Raw genomic sequence first — 18734 nt, 5'->3', positions numbered from 1 at the left:
AGGGGGGGGGGGGGGGGTGAATGGAGCCAGGCCGTGCAGTAGGGTTTCCAGGCACCCAGGGCCTCTGGGAGGAGGTGGTCATGAGGGGAAGTGACACATAAGCTCAGCCTTGTGCGTTTCTCTACCCGCCCCAAGGGCACAGCTCAGGTACCAGCTGGTTGGACTGGGTCGGAATTGGTGCTTTTGCAAGGTGATCAAGGAAATGAAGAGAGAAGTAAAAGCTGAGTGCAGACACAGGTGAGAGATGACCTCAGGGCAGGAGGAGGGCACTGTCGGAGTCCAGCGCTGGACGGAGGGAGCAGGAAGGATGGGTGGTATTTTTTGGAGAGCAGGAAGCTGGTCTGAGGTCACGGAGAGGATGTGGCTCGCGGCCATGGCGGGGATCCTGACTTCGACCCTGGGAGTGGGCAGCTGAGACGGGACAGAGTCAGGATCCCTGGGGGAGAAGACATCAAGGAACCAAGAAGCTTGGGAGGCTGATGGCGGGACAGTGCGTGATGCAGAGGAGGAGCTGGCCAAGAGCTCGCGTCTCCACAGACAAGGAGAGACTCAAAGGTGTGGGAGGACCACGACTTGGAGAAGCAGGGGGTAGAGGGTCTGAGGACACAAGCATCAGAATTGGAGGGGTTGGGCCTCCCTGGTGGCGCACTGGTTAAGAATCCACCTGACAATGCAGGGGACGCGGGTTCGAGCCCTGGTCTGGAAAGATCCCACATGCCGCGCAGCAACTAAGCCCGTGCGCCACAACTACTGAGCCTGCGCTCTAGAGCCCACGAGACACAACTACTGAGCCAACGAGTCACAACTACTGAGCCCACGAGCCACGACTACTGAAGACCGCACACCTAGAGCCCGTGCTCCGCAACAAGAGAAGCCACCGCAATGAGAAGCCTGCACCGCAACAAGGAGTAGCCCCTGCTCGCTGCAACTAGAGAAAGCCTGCGCACAGCAACGAAGACCCAATGCAGCCAAAGGTAAAATAAATAAAATAAGTAAATTAAAAAAAAAAAGAATTGGAGGGGCTTAGGGAGGAGGGGGGCGGTGGTCTGAAAGCAGAATAAGAGGAAGCAGGGCTCCTCTCCTGGCCTGCGAGCATTTGGAGGGGAGGGGCCGTATCTTGAGAGACGGCAAGGGCAGCAGGACCCGCGGGGAGAAGGAGAGAGAGAAGGAGGGACCGGTGCTGGGGTTAGGGCAGCACTGGGCTCCCTGCTCTGGAATAAATCTGATGAGGATCCAGCGACACCCTGCTCCATATTGATGCTTTCTCGACAGAGCCGAGTGGTTGGGACCAAGCTTGCAAAGCTGAAATCTGGTATCTGGGCTTTTACAGAAAATGTTTGCTAAGACCAGAAATGCGGAGGGATTGTGGGGAACACGGGGCACCTTGGAAAGGTTTCGGGAGGGATTAGAACGTGCAGAGAATGTATGGGAATGGGAGTCTGGGATCCTGGGCCACTTGTGGGAACCGAGAAGAATATGGGAAAGGGCCCCGTGGACCATCTTTGTCTTTGTACCTAGAGACGTCCCACTGACTCATGGTCAGTAGAGCGCACTGGGTCGTGCCTGGGGCCGAGGAAGACGCCCAGGGACCAGACCTGAACCGGGCCTGGGCAGCCTGGTCTTCAGGAACAGGCTGGGGCTCCTATGACTCCTGCCCCAGGGGGCTGGGTCTGGGAACAGGGAAGCTGCAGCTGGGGGCTTAGCAGAAGCTTAGACCCAGGCAGGGCCCAGTGGAGGGAGCTGGTCTAAAAAGGGATTTGCAAAACGTGCTCCGGAGAACCCCCCGGGACTTCTTGGGCAGCGAGGCCAGGGATGAGTGGCTTCCCTTTGGTCTGTTTTCCACGCGGGGACCCCGAGTAGGCTGTGTCTGCACAGTGGGTTCTGTGGCCAGACCACATCTGATGTCCTGCCTGTTCTGTGATTCCTTCACCCCAGCTTGGCAGTTAGACGGGTCCATGCGTTAGTTGGTGACACCTCCCATCCCAGGCAGAGGTCTCCAGGGTGGGGGAAGCGGGGTCCTTTCTCTGCAGAGAAATGTTCTTTCCGTGGAAGCCTGGATCACAGAAACTTAGGACATGGACACCAGTTTGCAAGTCTGTTAAACAACATTCCAAATCCAAACCAGATTTGGTTCCTAGGACTTCCTGGAAGAAAGGAACATGCTTATCAATGTACAAGATGTTCACAAATGTCATTCAGGGAAAAGGGAACAGAGATTGAACAGCCATCCCCTCCTTTAATCCCTGAAGGGGTAGAAATTTCAGGAATGGGCCTCAGAGGTGTTCTCAGCTTGCAGGGCTCGGCGTGTTTCTCCTCAGTCACACTTTGTAGAGGCGAAACCACTGCTTGGTGCCCACCGGTGCCTAAGGGCCAGGGACCTTCTCCAGGCGGTGTGTCTGGCAGTTCCTCAGCCAGACGTTAGAGCTTGTCAGAGAGGACGATGGTCTCTAGAGGCCCTGTGAGCCGAAGAGGCAGGGCCCCATATTGGGAGGAAGCTGGAGACATAGTGAGGCCCTTTAGGCTGGAGTAGACGGTCTGGGCAGGCGCATCTGCTGAGGGCTCCCGGGTGCCTGATGGGGGCGGAGGGCGGGCTCCCGGCTGCCTGGCGGGGGGTGCGGGGAGGGCTCCCGGGTGCCTGATGGGGGCGGAGGGGAGTAGCTCACAGAGGCTCTGAAGTCCGCCCACATCCATTCAGCAGCCCCATGTCCCCACTGTTCCGAGAAGACTCCTTCACTTCCGGAAGGAATGGGGCATGTGGGGGGAGGGCAATGCCTTGGCACTGGCCTCCTGGGTGGCAAGGCAGAGAAGGGAGAGGGGCCCTCAGCCTGGCACTCAGGCGGGCAAGTCCACCTCCCCCGGAGCAAGGCAGACTCCCTCTAGTTTGCAGGAGGGCTGAGGGGAGCAGGTATTTCCCAGGAGACACGAGGAAGCAAAGGCACATCCATGTAAGGGGTCGGGATGGGAGGGCACAGCTGAAGAGAGGTGGTTGGGCCACACCCTCCATGGGGGTGTGTCGTTTTCCGAGTTAGAAGGACGGGCTGGGTCTAGACTGGATGGAGAGCCCCGAAGACCAGCGCCTTGGAGAAGAGAAACCAGGTGCTGAATGCGGCTGATTGCGAGATCAACGGGAAAAAGCCAGAGGGTCATGGTGGACCACAAGCTGAGCCAGCGCTGGCATCGTAGCCTCCGTGTCATAAACAGTCGATGGAGGCACCCTTGGGAGAGTGCCAAGCCTGGACGCCTCCCTCTCTTCCTCAGCCTGATGGCCCGGGCCCGGGGAGATGTGGCGGGGATCTGGGCTGACCCACAAGCAGTCCACTTGCTGCAGTCTCGGGAGGAGCCGGGTCCATGCAAGTGGGAGATGGGCCCCTGTCTGAGGTCCACCTGGGTCTCCTGCTTCCACCCCCCCACAGAGGTGAGGCCACGTGTGGGGCAGAGCATCGAACAGACCAACGGCAGCTCGGCCCACAGACAGGAGAGGACTTAGCTTCTCTGCCCCAAGAGGCGCCTCTCCTCTCTGTTGGCCCCAGAAGCACCAGATCTCATTCCTTGGGTTCCTTCTGTGAGTGTGTGAAAGCTTCCCAGGAGACTCGGGCCTTGAGGGCGATGCTGAATTGAAAAGGATTTAGATGTATCAGGAAGAAGCATGTTAAAGGACTTTGCCACGGTTTTGCTGAGTTAGTTCAAGGCATTTGTCCGTCACTCTGTTTATCCTGCAGTGAACAGGAGTAGCAAATGTCTCGCGGAGCTGCAGCCTCACCCTGACATCCGCACGTGGCAGAGTCCAGAAACCTCCGTGTCCCTCATGCCTCCCAAGTGTCCCTGATGTTAATGCAAAGCACGTCATGCTTGGCCAGGCAAAAAAGGACAGCGGCGAAAACTCGGAAACAGCTCCAGACTCCCGGAGACAGGGACTCGCTCCCAGATGGCCCTGATCTGCTCCGACACTTCCTGCAGGAAAGGCCGGGCGCCCACGGGGCTCTGAGCAGGGCGCGCTCTGGGGAGGCCACCAGGGCTACATCCTCCCGGGGCGGCTGGGAAGGGCCCCCCGGGGTAGGAGCCTAATGCCGCGCTGACCTGACCCCGGAGGCTGCGGGGACAGCGAGGGAGTGAACGGCAGGTGGGCATGAAGCAACGCCAGGTCAGCCCCGAGGCTCGGGCACCCTGCCCTCCGCAGACGGACGAGTGACTGGAGCCCGGCCAGCCGCGTCTCTCGCGGCGCGTGCGGGTCTCTTTGTACAAACATTCCACAGAGAATCTTTTCCTGAAGTTACCGATGCCTTGATAAGGAGATCGTCACTTCCAGGGTTTCCTGAAGCTTCCCGACGCCGCTTTGTTTCTGAGCGTAGGCTGAGTTGGCCCCTACAGCAGAGCGGGGGTGTCCGGGGAAGTGCGTCTGGCCCCGTGTCCTCGGCCCTTCCTAGTCCCATTGTCTGGTCCCGGCAGCCACCGAGCCAGGACCCCGCAGACGTGCAGGTGGGTGTCCCGGCTCCCGGGTGCCAGCCGCCCTTCCGTCCAGCCCAACCAGACGCACTCGGCCACACCCGGCCGCACAGCAGGGGAGGCGTCAAGGGGCTGCTGCGCCAAGTGAGGCCCAGAGGGAGACCTACAGCTGGGGCATCTCCTTGGCTGCACAGAGGCCCCTGGGCTCCACCAGAAGGCCTCGGATTCACCTGTGCGCACACATGTGCGTGTGTGTGTGTGCGCATGTGTGCGTGTGCACGCGTGTGCAGGTGGGAACGGCGGCCGGGGCTGTTCCAGGTGACAGCTCCTCTCCCTTTGGAGACAGTCTGAATCCAAAGTGATTTTTAGTAGATCCTCTCATCTGGCCTGAAGTCCAGGGTCCTCGTGACCAGAGACACAGATACGGATGGGAAGGGGCCGGTACTGGGTGAGGGCGGCGGAGGGAGGGGAGGGGTGGCCGTACTCACCCGACAACCACAATGATAAAATCCAGCAAGTTCCAGCCGTTGCGGAGGTAAGCATTGGGGTGGAAGAGCAGCCCATAGGCTATGACTTTTAAAAATGCTTCCACAGTAAAAATGATGAGGAAGAGATACTCCACCCGTTCCTAGGAAACACAAGCAGAAGAGAGAGAAGGAGTCAGTAGACGGGGATTTGGAAAGTTCTGACCCAGCAGGTCCCCCAAGGTGGTGCAGGAGAAGGGACCCCCTCCACGGTCGGAGCCCGGAACGGGGGCCCTCCCCCCCCCCCCAGGCCACATCCCGAGCCCCACGGTCCATCCCACAGGAGAGCTCTGACCCGCTGGGCAGGAAGGGGCGTTTTAGTCTTCAGATGTTAAAATGCAGAAATTAGGGTGGTGAAAAATCGCACATCTTTGAGAAACGTCTTAGGTCATCAGTGAGCAGTTCCTTGTACTCCTCAGAAGAGAACTCACGATGCCTTCTCTAAAGGGGACCCAAGGATGCCGGGACGGGAGCTGGTGCTGAGAAAGGGCTGAGACAGAAGGGCGGGGAAAGTGCCACAGTTCTGAGTCACAAACCCTGAAGCTACAGCCGGGGTCTCTGATACCCAGCCGCCAAGAGGCAGAGCATGGAAACCTCCGCCAGCCGCTGAAACAGAGGCAGCTGCCCACATGCGCTGAGCCCGACCTGGGCGAGCCCTCTTCCTTGAGGAAAAAGAACTCTCTGTCCAAAGAGCGAGACCAGGTCCACAGGGACCCCAGCATTGCCAGGATGGGGGCGGGCACTGGGTGGCGGAGGGGCGGTGCTATTCCGCTCTCCGCACTCTGTCCTCTCCAAGAGGGCTCTGCTGTGGGATGTGGCCCTGTCCCTGGAGCCCACGCTCGGCAGGACTGACTCCGGCTGGTTAGAGCCGACTCAGGGCTGATTCACCGGCACCCCACCCTCCGCAGCAGCCGCTCTCCCACGCTGTCCCCGGCGCAGAGCCTTCAAGGCCCCGCCGGCAGAGGCGGCCGCGGCCTTCACACACCGGTGCTTTGCGCTCGTCTCCGCGGGAGCCTCCAGGAAGCTCCCGCCTCGGACCCCAGGCCCGGCTTCTCCTCTGCAGGCCAGGAGGGGCTTCACTGAAGACCCCAGGTCCCACGCCCACTGTCTCGCAGGAGGCATACGGGCTGCTGCCCACCCTGCTGGGAGGGGGTGCTCCGAGGCCTGGGGCACCGATGGGAAGCCCTGCAGGGAGGTCAGGTTGGTCCCAACGCCCCCCGCGCTCTGCCCACCCTCCCTGACCCCCGCGACGCTGAGCGCGTGCTGGCCTCACCCAGCCTAGCTCAGGATGAAGTCTGGGGGCACAAAGTGAAAAAGGGGAGAGCCCCGGGCCCCGCCCAGACCTACTGGAGGAGACCGTCCGGCTACGGGGCCTGGAAGCGCACATTCCAGACCATTTCCGGGTGTCTCTGGAGCACCTGAAGCTCAAGAACCACTGGTCCACGTGCTGAGAAAGGCCCAGATAAGCGGCAACCACGGGAAGGGCATGGAGGCGGGACTCCGCCAGCATCTCCGAGGCAGGCTTGTCCTTACCTCCCACCCATTCTGTCATCTTGAAGTTGGTCTGGGACGTGGCTTCCCAGGGGTCTGCGACCCAGGAACAAACCCCAGTGCGTAGGACCTCTGGTCTTTAAAAAGTAGGTGATGTTGGATAAAAAGGTACATCAGGACCGTGTTGAAAGGGCATGCATGCTCCAAAAGGGCGCGACACACCAGAGGACGACTGTGGAAGGTGAGCCGTCCAGCCACTCAGCCCCCGCCCCCGAGACCATTCAGAGCGTCCACGTTTAGCCCCAGATGACAGGGCCACCTCCTCTGCACCCCCAGAAACCTCTGCGGAAATTTACGAAGTTGGAGCAGGGATGAGAAGGGAAACAAACGTAAGCTGGGTACCCATTTGTGTCAGGGGCTTTCATGTGTTCACCTGTGTGCTAGATGCCTTCACCCCACCACCCCTCCATCCAGTCACACGTTACTGGTGAGGCACAACCAGCTGAGTCATTGGACAGTGACGCTGGAGAGCCCTCTGGGTTGTTTGCACAGTGAGCTTTCTGGGACAGGTAGCAACCCAGCTCGGAGTACCCCTTCCCCACGGCAGGGAGGACAGCCATACCCCAGGGCTCCGAGTGTCCTGTGTGCTGGCGGGTTGGCATCTCGGACAACTCCTTAAACAGCTGCACTCCCAGCCCCGCCTGCCTGGCACCAAGCAGTGTGTTCACTCCCTCGTCTGCGAGGCTGCCTTCCCTTCCTGATTCCTCTATGAAAAGAGAAAGCCATGGGGGAGGAGGGGTCCCGGGTCCCTCCACTGCCGTGCAGGCTCACACCGCAGCCCCGGCGCGTCCTAGACCTGCTGCACCTCCTGTGAGACGGAGGACCTGGGGACGTGTGTCTTCTTTTGTTGACCCTCGGCCTTTGTAAGTTTCCCCCATGAGGCCCACTCCCTAATCCACAGCATGTGACATAACAGGTGGAGACGAGAAGGAACCACGGACATGGCAGCGAGTCCTTCACTCAACCGTTCACGGACATGTTTATGTGCCGGAGATTCAAGAGAAAGGGCTCAGAAACTGACCTCCAGGAGCTCTGGGGACAATGGGGACAGATGGACAGAGTCCAGTACAGCAGGTAAGCCGTGCCCTGGAGTGAAGGCTCGGAGGACGGAGAGCTGCCAGCTGAAGTGGGTGGGTCAGGCATCCGGTGGAGAGAGAGGTAAATGGGGAAAGTGTGGAGGCCGTGGCTGGAGAGAGGCCGGGAGGGGACGGGCTGGAGAGGTGGGCCGGAGCAAGGGGACCGGGGGCTCTGGGGCCAGGCCTGGACACTTGGCTTCCATTCTGAGGAGACGGCGGCCCTGCTGTGGTGTGCGCTGCCGTCTGGCACTGTCACGATGGGGCAATGGGGCGGGGGTGGCCCACGCCGAGAGCGTGGAGGCCTGAGCTGAGGCCGAGACGGGGGACTGGAGATAAGCAGGGGGACCTGGGACACAGAAGGCGTGTGATTTGCTTTCTGGCTGCACGTGGGGGTCGGAGAAGAGGCAGGGAAAGAAGGGCGCGGCCCCCTCGGGTTGGGTGGAGGACCCTCTCGCCGCGGTGGGGCCTTGAGGAAGAGGAGAGGCCAGCGTTCTGTACTCAAGGCGGAGCTCCTGGACTTGGACGTAGAGGTGGGCTCGCACGGAGCTGGGCTCACAGGGGCGGCTGGACGAGGTGGCCCTGGAGAGCGTGTGGACCAGAGGAGAGCTGAGGCTGGGGTCCATCCCCTACGGGACGACCTCAGCCCAAGGGAGTGCTTCCGCGTCCTGGGAATCGTCTCCCAGGAGAAGTGACCTGGGTCCTGCTTAAATCCATGGGGTCTGAGAGATAAAAGGACCTCAGAGGTTATCTAAGTAACCTCCCGGCGGAAAGGCCAGGACACTGATGATAAGGCTGGGCAGGTACAGGTGGAGCACGCAGGATGAGCTGGACTTCCTGGCCCGATGCCCAAGGTGCATTCGTTGCTTTGCCTCCCGGGCCCCGCTGACCCCCTAAGACACGAGTGGGTCGGACTCCTCAGTACGAGGTTTAAGGGTCTGAGACAGAACTGAAGAGGGCCCAGGAGCCAGGAAGAAGGGCCCAGACAAGAACCCAGGGAAGGAGCAAAGGGCCTGTGGTCACCAAGTCTGGGGCACAGTCACCTGTGAGGTGGGTGAACGTGGGTGTGCATGTGTGCAGCACCGCTCTTGTGAGCAGCGCTGTATTCACTCTAACGTTAGAGGCATGGGTGTCCTTACAGAATTAATTCCAACCCTCTCTTCAAAACCAAAAAACAAACAAGAAAACGTAAACAAGTGAAACAGCTTGGTCATCCTTTCAAAACACTGTGTGTTGCCATAGAAACACCCGGGGGTGGAGAACAGTGCAGCTGTGGATGTTCTCCGGCCGGCTGATGTCCGGGTGCCTCTGGCCTCTCAGGGCCCCCTTGGGCCTGGTTCTGGGGCTCCCAGAGCCCTGAGAACGCACCGAGGTCCAGCACGGGACCTGCCGTTTCTGTGATCTCGGGAACCCCGGCAACCCTGGAAGCCACCCTGGGGCAGCCTGATTCCAGGCCCCACTGTGGGTCGAGGTTGAAAGGCTGGAGGAGGCGTGAGGACAAGGCTGGGACGCGCCAGACGCAGCCACGCACAACTGCGGGTGGGGGGGCGAGGGGCCGCCCAGGGTTCCCAAGGACCCTCCGCCGCAGCCGCCTGGAGCGGGGACCTCGCCGCTCAAGTGGTTCCATCTCTTCCCCTTCCCAGCACCTCCCCTTCCCTCCCGACAATATTCCCCAACCCCACCCGCCCCGTGCGTCCTTTCCTTGTCACCGTGTCCCCTGTCCCCATCCCTCCCCTCTCCCTGCTCTCTCCTTAGGGCCGCCACTGGCACCCGGGCCCACATCCACTCCCAGGTCTGACCCACTGAGGGGATTCAGAGGAGGCAGCGCCTCGGTTCCCAGGGGTCACGAGGTCTCGTGGATGCCTGCGGGCTGGTGAGGCCCTGGTGGGCACAGGCCGTCAGAGCTTTCCGCTCTCCTCACATCCACACATCCTGCCCTTCAACCGCAGACTCAGTTATCTGTGGATGGTAACAATCTTGATTCTGACATCGGATGACTCTCTGTCTGTCTTTGGGAAATCACGTTACCTCCCTGGTCTAGTTTCTCATCGGTAGAAAAGCTAGTTAAGCATGAATAAAAACCCAAACCACGACGCTGCTGAGAGCCTTGGGCTCCCCAGGGCTGCTTTGGGAGCGGGTATAGGTCGGGGGGAGGCTGACAAGGCGGGGCTTCTCCCCCGCCCCCGCCTTGAACCAGAGCGTGGCCACTTTAACCCGAGGACCCTACACAGCTGAATCCAGTCTGAGGAACCCACAGGATGGGGTGTGGAGAGAGAACACACACAAAAAAGGCACAGCCATCTCTTCCTGACTAGCCTGGGTGACTCTTGTTGGCTTTATATTCTGGGTTCTGCCTTAGATTTTACTTGAGACGAGGAATGAGTGCTTTTTCCCCCCTGGTTTTCTTAGAACTTGGAACACCACTTCCAAAGTGGTGGATGGCTCCAAAGCCTCTTCAGAGCTCTCTGTCAAGCGCGTCCCTGGTCTGTGTGCAGCTCTGCACAAGCCAGAGTCAGATTCCCAAATGTGGAGAGAACAGAGAGTTCCTGTCCTCGCTGTTCTGAGGATCCCTATAAACACAGATAGGTTTGATAATGAAAAATCCTCCATTAAGGAGACTATTAATGTGTGTGCTTCAGGAGAACACAACATTCCCTCCTGGTAAGGGAAGCCGGTGCCAGGGGAGAGCTCCCTGGACCAGGCCATCAGGGGGCGCCTGCCAGGTCTGTTCACGTAGGCATGTTTCTGCACACGCGCACACACACGCACACGTGGTGCAGCTGGGCGATGCCCACCGTCTGTGTTAAACACCATGTACCTGCTCTGTAACAGACCAGCTGTGGAAATTCACACTCAGAGAGCTTTCCTTCCCTCGGCGGCTGAAGGACTACACAGAATATGGTGAATACACGCACAGAAGGATACTAGTCAGCCCTGAAAAGGAATAAAGTTCTGACATGCGCTGCAACGTGGGTGAGCCCTGAAAACACTGTGCTAAGAGAGAGAAGCCAGTCCTAAAAGGACAGAGATGTATGATTCTACTTCTGTGAGACGCCCAGAACAGGCAAATTAATGGAAACTGTAAGATTAGAGGTTCCCAGCGATGGAGGAGGAGGGAGCTGTTTCGGGGAATGAAAAACTGCGGAAACAGCGGTGATGGCTGCACAACATTGTGAGTGTAATTATGCCACTCAAGTGTACACTTTAAAATGGTTAGAACGGCAAATTTTGCTATATTTATTTTCTCACAAAGGAAAAATAAGGAAGCATTCCTTTGGATGTTAAAGATTTTCTAACCATCAAGGGTCTTCATCTAAAGCTACCTGAGGCCACGGTTGAACGTGTACCCGTTACCCCCTCCCCGGGATCACTTGTCAGGAAACTGCCGGCACAGCCGCTTGTCGAGAGAGCTGGTGGAAGGCTGGGGCCCTGGGATGGGGGACAAGGGGGTGGGCGGGGAGGCGGGAGGCGGCTGAAGACAACGGCTTCAACTTCACAGTTTTTCGAGGCAGGCCCTTCCCAAGGGCCTTAGGGTGGTTCAGGCGGTCTGGCCTTAGCACCCAGGGCTCCTGTAAAGGATGAAAGGGCCGGACAAAACCAGGGGATACCTAAGAGCAAAGCAGCCTCGGAAAGAACAGTCACCTGTTTGTCGAGGCTGGTGGCCCCGGAGGCTGAAACTCTGCCGGGTCACTGGTCTCGCAGGGGCTCAGCCGAAAGAACCGGAAGCTCTCCCGCACAGCTTGCTCTGCCCGTGGCCGTGACTCATCCACCTGTGAGACCCTCAGCTCACGTCTCCTCTGGAGGCTGGCCTTACCCCCCCGGGAGGGTCAAGCGGGCGGCTCAGATGTCCAGGTGCCGGCCTGCCCTTTGCCAGCCCGTCCCCCAGAAGGTATCTCTGCCCGTCCCCGGGGCCCCTTCCTGGGCTGCTTCTCAGCTGTCAGCCCCCAGGGCAGACCTGGCCTGCCTGAGTGCTCGGCGGTGTCCTGCATCGTCGTCACGGGCTGCTGAGCCACCCCTTGGAGTTCACGGGTGGCCACGTGCCCCTCCCCTGCGGCTCGAGGGCTGCCATCCTGCCAGTGGGCAGCACAGGCTGTCCGGGCGCGGCCGGTCCCCTCTCTCCCAGGACGTCACTGGCTCCGGGACATCACCTTTGCTTTGGGTAATGGAGCAGAGCGGTGACAGGTATTCCCACTCAGAGCTGAAGTGCTTCTGGAGACAAGGGGGCATTTGCTTAATGACCTGTGGCTAGTGTGTGGTTTCCCAAATGGATGCGGCAGTGGCCTCAAAACTCTCTCCTAAATGCCCACCTTCTTGCGAGGAAGCAGACCAGCACGCGGCACAGGGGAACAGACCCCTTTTCTGCCTGTCTCCACGGCTCGTCCTCTGCCCGCCCCCATCACTGTTTGGGTGTTAAGGCAGCTTCCTCACTGGCCTCACTGGCATCCAGGCTGATTCTCTGCCTAATCACCTCCCCCCGTGCCACCCCCGCCCTGGGCCTGGGATGGAGTCTCGCCTCCATGGCCTGGCTCCCAGGTCCCAGTGGAACCCACTCGTCCCTCTGGCCCCATATCCGGCCAGCACCCTGTGCTCCAGCCACACCAGAAGGCTCACCACACCCAACCCAGACAGGTGGTGAGGGCAACCCTGCCAGGCCGGCCTTTCTCCACCTGCAAGGCCTGCTCCTCCCCTGGCCTGGACGTCTTACCCTCCCCGGCCCCCCATGGCCCTCCGCCCAGTGCAGGGCCCTCTGCAGACACGATTCTAGCACTTACGACAATGTGTGTGTTTTCTGCAAGCTCCTCCCCTTGGGGACAGAGGCCTGCAGGGCGGAAGCAGGCCTCTTTGTCACCTTGATTAGGAGGTGACTTTACTTGGAGGGCAAAATGACAGAGGGAAAGGGCTTTGGAGTCAAGCTGTTTCCCCATGACGAGCCGCGTAATCTTCCCAACTGTGGCCTTGTCACCAGGAAAGTGGGAAGCTACACTACTCCAGCGACTTGGGGATTAGGAGTGACAGTCCGCACTGGGATGGCTCAGCTGCCATCGCGGCTCTGCATCGAGCATGGCCCCCGGCTCTGTACCCAGCATGGACCCCAGCTCCGCCCCTGGCTCTTCGGCAGGTGCAGCGGGGGTTCCACAGGCGTCTGTGGGGCTCATGCCCCCTCCAGGCAGCTCTGTGTGTTCCCAGAGGTCCCGCCTGGGCGGCTCTCCAGCGCCCACAGCACCAGCCCTCTGCCTGTCCCCTCTTCCCTCCTGCCCACACGGGCCTCCAGGACCCTCAGCAGGTAGCATGACCCACGTCCGAGCTACTGTTGAGCCTCTTGACTTCAACACAAACTGGAGCCCGAGGCCTCACATGTGTTCTCTATTATTGACACAACTTCACAACCAAACCAGAAACTTCTCTGAGCCGTTTGCCAGGTTCCATGCCTTCTGAATGCTCCTGGCCCCAACCCCCAGCCCTGGATCCACAGCCGAAGGGACCCCAGCCCCCCAGCCGCGAGCCTTATCCCTGGAGGCTCTGGGAACCCCACAACCCTTGGCCTCCTGGAGCGACTTATTTCAGTGGCCTGGACAAGGTGACCGACGACAACTGTGCCCATTGGGAGCGAGAGCGTGGGTTCAGGAGGGTTGAGGACCTGGGGTCAGTTCCACAGCGAGAGCGCAAGGGGTGGGACATTACAGTTTATGAGGAGCCTTGCATTTTATGTTGAGTGTCACGACCACTTCATGAAGCAGGAAGGCAGGTAATTTCTTCTCCTTTACTCCTCTCACCCCACTTTCTTTTCCTCCTCACACCCTCCACCCCCATCACCACCTCCACCATCAGCACCATCACCATCTCCACCGCCAGTGCTTCTGTCATCATCACCACCACCTCCACCACCATCACCACCATCACATCACCGTCACCACCACCACCGTCTCCTTCTCCCCTTCCATCACAGCTGCCATTGACAGCCGAGTTGGAGCCTGGACGCATCAACTCTAATCTTAACAGCAACCGCATGATGAGTAAAGAACGTTCTCTCCATTATGCACAAGAGGACGCTGGTGGGAGAGGCTGGGTAACCTCTACAATGCCCAGCAGCTAGGGAGCATGGAGCCGGGACTCACGTTTTCCCACTGTTTGGGGTGACAGTACGGACGGACCCCTTCACCTGGCACCTCTGCACTGGGGCTTGCCTGCCTGGGGCCACACTGAGCATCTGATTTTTGTCAGAAGCCAGCGGCGTTCTGCAAGGGTTTGGCATGTAGCACCCATCTGGCCCAGGGCCCCCACTTCCCACTGATGGCGTGTGGACATGTGGCCACAGAGCGGACCCCGCACTGTCCCCCAGCTCCTGGTCACACCTGTCACCACCTGTGGGGGGACGCTGTAAACAGGCTGTAAGCCAGCCACTGGTCTAGCCCCACTGAGGTTCTCTCCTCCAGCCCTGTAGTGGAGCTGGAGACCCTGCAGCAGCCGGGAGTGGGGCTCTGACAGTGTGAACCAGAGCGGGACAGGGCCACGGGACAGAAGGGGCCACGGCAGAGGCAGGTGATGCTAGGAGGGAGGTGGGGGACAGGGGACTTTCAAACATGACATCAAGACTTCAGGCAGACTGGCAGAATGGGGTCGGATGCCACGCAGAGCCTGGCCACATCACCCTCGCTCTGGACTGCGGTTTCTTCATCCACCAAATATGAGTTTGCCCAGGTGCCCTCCACCCTTCTGCCCGTGTCCAGCTAGGATTCCTTAATGCTGACCAATCTGAGGTTTAAACTCTAGGTCTTCCACACCAACTGCACCTTGGCCAAATCACTGGAACTTCAGAGGCCTCCTTTTCCTTGGCTATAAAGTGGAGATAACACCTTCCTATCAAGACTCCGTAAGAACCGAGGGCAAGTGCACGTGAACACGTTCAATGGGAAATACTTAAAGGTTCTGCTCCCGAACCCCCCGTGGTTCTGAAATCCTTGGCATCTGAGACAATGAAGGTGATTGGAGACATCGGCGGGTCGGTGCTGAAGGTGTGGGTTTGAGAAACGAGCTGTGAGGGTGAAGCTGTGACGGTTCCATGAAATCCATGATCAGAGAACAGAGGCTGAGGGTTCAGGGTGGGGACGCCGGCCAGGGAGGCCCAGAGAGTATGTCTCAAGACCGTCATCATTTTTGCCACGTCCATGTATGCACTCGGCGCTGGGTTATTTCTGACGAGATTAACCTCATCATCTCGTCTTTGGTCAGATCGCGGTCCTTCCTGGGCAACCGCTTGTCTTATATTTAGACTCAGCCCCGACCCCAACATCGTCACGGGCTGTATATCTGCTGCTCACTGATGGATGACACTTGGAATTTGACAAGGATCTGAAATTAGCCGTGCGGGTTGGCTCTCCCCCGTGTCCTGTCCCCCAGCCTTGCGTGATGTCCTGGGTCCCCCCGCTTTTCCATGGGGACTGACCTCATTTTCCAGTCCCCAGAACAAATGCTTTCTAGAACACGAGTCAGAGAGACACACCCAAACCAGAGCAGGTAAAACCCCCCTTGCCGAATTATGACGTGATTCCCAAGCCTCCCGAGACTTTAATGAGTGGCCTCCGTCTGTCCTGGGCGCTGGCCTCGGATAATCGAGCTTCCTGTCCTCTCAGCCGTCACCAAGGACTACGGAGCTGGTGGCGGGGTAGGGCAATGATGACACAGATGAAGAGGGCAGCGCTGCAAAGGAGGGGCGGCTGCGAAAGCTACCGTCAAGGTGTCTGCTCCCCGGCCCCTCCTCTGCTCAGCTCTCAGAGGCCGAGGGCGGGGTCGGCCCTGTGTCCTCACACCCCGCCTTGGCCGAGCCCTTCTTTCCTTTCCTATGAAAGCATTTTACTTTCTTATCGCAAAGATAACAAAATTCATCTTAGACACTTAAGATGACTCTGAGGTGAAAAAAGGAAATGAAGTGCGCCACCCCTTCCCCCCACCCCGAGTGGACCGTGGCTGACGTTTTGTCGTCTGCGGCCAACCCGCTTCCCCTGTGTGTCCAAAGTGGCCATCGCACTGTTCATATTATTTGAGAACCTCCCTTATCTTTGTTTAACACAGGTTTTGAATGTACGTTGTCTCCAGTGTCACCCTCAATCGCCCCCAGATCCCAGCAGCAGGACGGGGCGGGGCCGCGTTTGCCTGTCTCCTCCGCCTGTGCTGACCTGGCTCAGCCCTCGGGGGGCTGCGGCGGCGGGTGCAGAGGGGGTCCTGGTGCCCGGCAGCGGGGGCCCAGCAGGCAGCCCCGCACAGCTCCCGAGATTCTGGGGCTCACGCACCACTAAAAAGGACCAGACATCAGTGCTGGGAGGGGCCTTGGTGATGCTGAGTCCCCCATTTCCTAGGGAAACGAGGGGACACCTTTCTGTCGTCTCACGATGAGTTAGGGGCAGTAGGCAGGCCTGAGCCCCGCTCGGGGGGCAGGAGGTGGGCCCCACGGGGGCCCTGAGGCTCCCGGAGCCACCAGACGAGGCAGACGGCGGCAGGGTGGAGGGGTGCTCCTGGAGCCACGGGGCCTGTGCTGCGCGCCCCTCGGCGCCCTGGTGCCCCACGCTCCTCCCTCGGACGCTCGTCCATCCCGCTCCTTTTCCTTTCGGGGGTGTCGGGAAGACCCCTTCTATCGGGGATGTCCTTCCTCCTTTGACGGGTGAGGGGAAGAGGCGGCTGTTAGACGCGGAGCCTCTCCAGCCTGAGAACACACGGCCCTGGGGCCTGGGACAGGGCTTCGGCCCTGGGGGCCTGGGGTCTGCGCCTCACTCCGCACAGGACTCACCCCCCGCACGTGGGCACAGCTCCCCGCCCGCGCCTCCTAGAGTGCCACCGTCCTCTCCATCTCCCTGTCCCCAAGACACCATTCCCTTGAGGCATTTTTAGCCAAGACGCCAAACATCCAAGGAGGAAGTGAAGCTGTCCCACGCAGGTGAAAATAGCCGGTCCGCGCCCCGGGCCTCTGCCTCCCTCTCACCCTCCCGCCCCGCTTCTTTCACGGCCCCTCTGCCCCTCCAGCCATCGGCCCCCGGCTCCCCCTCCGTCCCTCTCAGACCTTCCCCCTCCACCTGAGGGACGGGCAGCATCCACAGGGTCACACAGCAGTTCAGCTAACTGGCTATTTCTTGCAAATTGCTTAAAAGGTGTGCAGACCCACTGAAAATGGAAAAACACAGAGCCGTGAGCATCCCCCTGTGACGCTGATGAGTGCACCCCAGCCCTTGTGGTTGTGGATGGGGCGTCTCCTGACCTGTGCAGACCCACAGAGGGAGCCCAGTTACCCAGGAAGGGCCAAGATCCCGAGTGAGGGGACAGCGCAGAGGGCTTGGTCCCCGCCCCCAACCGTGGAGCCCATGAGGGCTGCGGTGGCCTAAATACAGTCCTCGTGCCGCTACGTCCTCTGCTGGAAGGATGTGAGGCGAGGAGGGAGGAGTTTCAGCTCCCAGCTCGTGTTCTCGCGGTGCCAGGTGGGCAAAATACCTCCCCAAACACGGTCTTCATTTTTCCTGTTATTCTGCTTGCTGCCTCTGACTTGCGGATAGAAATCCTACTACGGTAGACGGGGACAATGAAGGCTGGGGTCACAGACAGACCCCGGGTCCTGGTGCCTGAGAAGAGTCCCCGTCACGCCGGTTACAGGCTGGTTACCACGATGTCGACCACCAACACCACCAATAACAACAACAAGAACTAATGTTACCCTGTGTGTTCTCAATCCCGACCCTGATCCCAAGTCCCTTGCACAAATTACTGAATTATTTTCTTCCTTCGTCACAACATCACGATGCCGGCAGATCAGCCCTCCCCGTGAATCAGGAGGTTGAGACGCGGAAGGTAGGTCCGCTCGCCCAGACCGCACAGACTCTAAGAGCCGTGGCAGGGCTTGACCTCCGGCCCCTGAGCCCAGAGCGCTGGCCCTTAACGTCAGCTTTAACTTTTTCATCCGTAGAAGGAGGAGCATGGAAACAGCCTGCGTCGTGGACTGGTGTCCACGTACGTGGACGTGCTCTGTAAACTGCAAAGTGCTGTGGAAATACTGGGGGGCATCACCCCAAAGCTTCTATTTGGAGTAGAGAGAACCATCTCATAAAATCAGCACAGGACCACAGAATCTCGGGGGAGGAAGGGGGCTCCGGTGTCCCGTAGGGTGACATACACTCGACACAGGATTAGACTCACAAAACTGAGAGGCCCCATGAGTGACCTGGCTCAGTGTTAGATAGAAGTGACACCCTGAGATGACCAGAGCGGTGCTGGGTGCGAACCCCCATCTCCTGACCTTTGTCCGGCGCTCAAGCCGCCCGCCACCTGGGCCCCCCAGCAAACACCGCCCAGCCATCACCATGAACTCACCTGCTGACCCACAACATGACCTCAGCACCCCTCTCAACACAAGGACCATCAACGCATCGGTGCTGACTTACAACCTGTACCCTCCCTGCGGGATGCCCAGGGTGACCATATAGTTTACCCGTCAGACAAGGGCAGCTTTGAGAGTGAAAGAGGACGCTGTGACTAATTAGTGGGGACACAGGGGGTGATCACACGGGGGTGATCCCAGGTGAGCTAGAGACTGTAGCCACCCTAATTATACCTCAGGGAGGCTCCCAAAGCGCCCACCTACTCCTTGTAGGTCAACCAGCCTGAGGAAGCTTGGGGGCGTCCTCCTACTGGACGGGGCGGGTGGGGGGACTTGGGGGAAGGAGACAGTCTTGGTGAGAAAGGACAAGGTCCGCCTCGGGGTCACAGTCGTGTCTGCAGAGGTGCCACAACCATGGGGTTATTCCCGCGCCCCCGGGGTCCCCCTCCCGCCCCGGCGGCCCGAGCTCAGCATCCTCCCGTGAAGGCACGTGTCCGCGAGCCCCTGCTCCGGCACTCCACCCCACCCACTCCTCACAGTGAACAATCACTTGTGCGGTAGTTTAATGAGCCGGTGAGGAACGCGCTTGGGTGTCTTACGGAGGCTGACTCACGTTGTTTACTCATTGGTAATTAAATCGGCAGCATCTAATTTCTGTTTGGGGAGGTTTATGGGCATTTTCTGTTTCTAGGTGACAAAATTGAAAAATGAGTCTAATTACTGATGGATTGCCCCAAGAAGAGAACCAGAGAACGGTATTTCACTCACTGCCAAGTTCACTGTGCC

The 18734-nt window shown here is 59.3% G+C and overlaps 1 protein-coding gene across 2 annotated transcripts in view; it reads right to left on the bottom strand.

The window, feature by feature from the left end:
* CACNA1C (calcium voltage-gated channel subunit alpha1 C) overlaps positions 1-18734 on the bottom strand; it is a 435574-nt gene that overhangs the window by 188521 nt on the left and 228319 nt on the right. For both annotated transcript variants that reach the window (XM_007469483.1, XM_007469484.1), the window contains exon 3: positions 4932-5071. In XM_007469483.1, coding sequence (XP_007469545.1) covers positions 4932-5071 — 140 coding nt within the window. The remainder of the gene's footprint in view (positions 1-4931; positions 5072-18734) is intronic.

The sequence above is a fragment of the Lipotes vexillifer genome, unplaced genomic scaffold (genome assembly GCF_000442215.2).
Source record: "Lipotes vexillifer unplaced genomic scaffold, Lipotes_vexillifer_v1.1 scaffold395, whole genome shotgun sequence".
Taxonomy (NCBI): domain Eukaryota; kingdom Metazoa; phylum Chordata; class Mammalia; order Artiodactyla; family Lipotidae; genus Lipotes; species Lipotes vexillifer.
The sequence above is the reverse complement of the archived record's forward strand: the minus strand, read 5'-3'. Positions and strand labels throughout refer to the sequence as shown.